The sequence below is a fragment of the Lepidothrix coronata genome, unplaced genomic scaffold (assembly GCF_001604755.1).
Source record: "Lepidothrix coronata isolate B3197 unplaced genomic scaffold, Lepidothrix_coronata-1.0 Scaffold211, whole genome shotgun sequence".
Taxonomy (NCBI): Eukaryota; Metazoa; Chordata; class Aves; order Passeriformes; family Pipridae; genus Lepidothrix; species Lepidothrix coronata.
In genome coordinates, this window is record NW_016690391.1 from 1238600 (window position 1) to 1241338 (window position 2739).

Here is a 2739-nt window from a genome sequence, read left to right on the forward strand (position 1 = left end):
GGCTGCCCCTGGATCCCTGGAAGTGTCCAAGGCCAGGTTGGACACCTTGCACTATCCCAGGTTGCTCCAAGCCCCGTCCAACCTGGCCTTGGACACTTCAGGGATCCAGGGGCAGCCACAGCTTCTCTGAGCAACCTGACCAGGGCCTCCCTGCCCTCCCAGCCAGGAATTCCTTCCCAATATCCCATCTAACCCTGCCCTCTGTCAGTTTGAAGCCATTCCCCTTGTCCTGTCCCTCCAGCCCTTGCAAATAGTCTCTCACCATCTTTCCTGGAGCCCCTTTAGGCCCTGCAAGAGGCTCTGAGGTCTCCTTGGAGCCTTCTCCAGGCTGAACAATCCCAGCTCTCCCAGCCTTTCCTCCCAGCAGAGCTGCTCCAGCCCTGGGATCCTCTTGGGGCCTGCTCTGGGCTCTCTCCAGCAGCTCCATGTCCTTGCTGGGCTGTTCCCCAGGGCTGGAGCAGCTCTGCAGGGGGGTCTCAGAGGAGCAGAGGGGGAGAACGCCTTCCCTTGACCTTCTGGTCATGCCTCTTGTGCACCTCCAGCACATCTGGCCCATGACAGCTTCTGCTGTGCCAAATCTCCAGACCAGTCTCCAAAACGAGCCAAAGCTTCCCAACGAGAAGCAGCCCCTTTTTTCATTTATTTTTTAACACGAGCAAAACAAAAACTGTCCAAAAACGTGGCACCAGCCAAAACCTACCAATAACAAACAAGCCCACAGGACAGCCAGCCAGCTCTGGAAATGTGAATTGAAGTGGTTTAAGTCTGGCAGGAGCTAAACCCAAAGCCTTACAAATTGAAACATGTTTTAATGGTAGAAGTGACACCACTTCTGCTTCTCATTACCCCCCGAGTGTTGTGGTACTTCAGCCTCACAGAAGGCAAAGCATCTTGGAAACCCGTTTCCCAGCCAGTGGAAAGCAGGAACCAACACGAGAATCCGTCAGGAAATGTAGGAATAGGACAGCTTTGGTAGCTGGGTGTGGAAATTCAGGGTGTGAAAGCCAGAAGGTGAAATCTGGGTGGTTTCAACCAAGCCCTCACTGGTGGCAGACATCTGATTACAAGCAGAGCTCCACCATCCAAATGCATCCCAGATTCCTCTGGAAAACCAAGGAGCAGCAGGAGGGTCAGCTTGGCCAGCTACAGGCTTGAAGCCTTAGGATGAACCTCTGGAAGCTGCCCCAGATGCCCAGGATGTGCTCCTGGATGAGGCTTTTAGTTGAGCAGCTCTCCTACAAACCAGGCCTTGTCGGGAGCTGGGAGTCAACCTTTGCTGCCAAGGAATAATGACATGGAAATGGGAGTCAGAGCATTAAAAAGTGGTTTGGAGTGAATGTGTGCAGGGATAACTTGCCTCCTGTGATTCACATCCTAACCCATTGTTCACTCAGTAAATGGAGATTGGAGATTTTCCTCTATATTTGCGAGTTATTTTTAAGCCAGGCTTAAGGCGTTCGGTTTAGCTCTAAGTCAGCACTTTTGGCCACTAATTCGCAGTTATTCCGAGGTGGGAACATGCAGAGCTGCTTCTGGATTTGGAAAAAAAGATGCCAAAATCATCAAATTATTCGTTCTCTTGGTTTTATTTTCCCGAAGAACAGAAAATCTCAGAGCGAAGCACAAACAGACATTTTTCCTGGGAATTTCACAAGGGGCTATGCCAAGGTCCTCATGGGAACCAGTAAGGTGGAATGGGAACCAGTCAGGTTGATGGGAACCAGTCAGGTTGATGGGAACCAGTAAGGTTGGTTTCCTCCATTATACCTCCACCTGTGTGTTAATTTAACAAACAGTTTCCCAGGTTTTCACAATCCCAGTGGGTTCCCTGTGTGTGACTCCCTGATTTCCTCACCGCCGGCATTTCCCGAAACTCAGGGCGATTCGGGGCTCGTTTTATCCCTCGCTCCCGGATTTTCATGGATCAGCACCTGGTTCTTGTACTTCTCTCCCCAGTCCTCCACGATGTACTGGTGATAGGGGTCGTTGGAGTGCTCCCTCCTCTTGGACTTCACGGTGCTCACCAGGATGGCCACGATGATGAAGGAGAACATCCCGATCATCACCATCAGGTACAGGATGACGTAGTCGAAGTTCTCGGCCGCCACCTGGGCCTGCAGCTTGGTCGCCGCCTCCGTCATGTTCCTCCTCCAGCCGTTCATGTAGCTGAGAAAGGTGTCCTTGAAAATGTCCTCCACCGCCCACGTGAGGTTCTTCACCTCAGCCATCCTCGCTGCGGACAACACAACGTTCATTTTAATCAGATATCGGTGATCAAATGGTCTCATTGCTGTGTTTGGTCTGTGTGGTGACAATTCATGACCAACACCCCCTCTGCTGCTTGGAAGGGCCATTTTCAGGCAGCTGAGAATCCCCAGTCTGAGGGGTTGTGGTGGGGAAAAAAGGATTTTTCCCCCTGGAGTTAAAAAAAATGGTAACCCCTGAGGGGGTGGGATCTCTTGATGTTGACCCAATCAGCGCCCCTGCAAAATTTAAACCTATCACACCAGACTGGAAAAGAAGGATGATGATGTTGTTGGAGGGAGAAGAGATTTGATCCAATGTAAATATATTGCTTTAGCATAGGAGAGATAGTTAGGATTGTGTATATAATGTATTATAATATTTATTTGTGTAATGATTGTAATATAATTCCCTTCCCGCCCCCCCCATATTGAGTCTTGTGTTGTGTCTGGAAAACCCCTCTCACACTGGGGTGAGTTGTGGGAGGGGGGCTTG

General features: G+C 50.6%; 1 protein-coding gene across 1 annotated transcript in view; it reads right to left on the minus strand.

Moving 5' to 3' along the window:
• Positions 1–1631: 1631 nt before the first annotated feature.
• The window catches only part of KCNE2 (potassium voltage-gated channel subfamily E regulatory subunit 2), a 6142-nt gene continuing 5034 nt past the window's right edge, over positions 1632–2739 (minus strand). Inside the window, exon 2 of the mRNA XM_017833117.1 lies at positions 1632–2233. Within this exon, the coding sequence (XP_017688606.1) occupies positions 1875–2228 (354 nt within the window). The 5' untranslated portion in view covers positions 2229–2233 and the 3' untranslated portion in view covers positions 1632–1874. The remainder of the gene's footprint in view (positions 2234–2739) is intronic.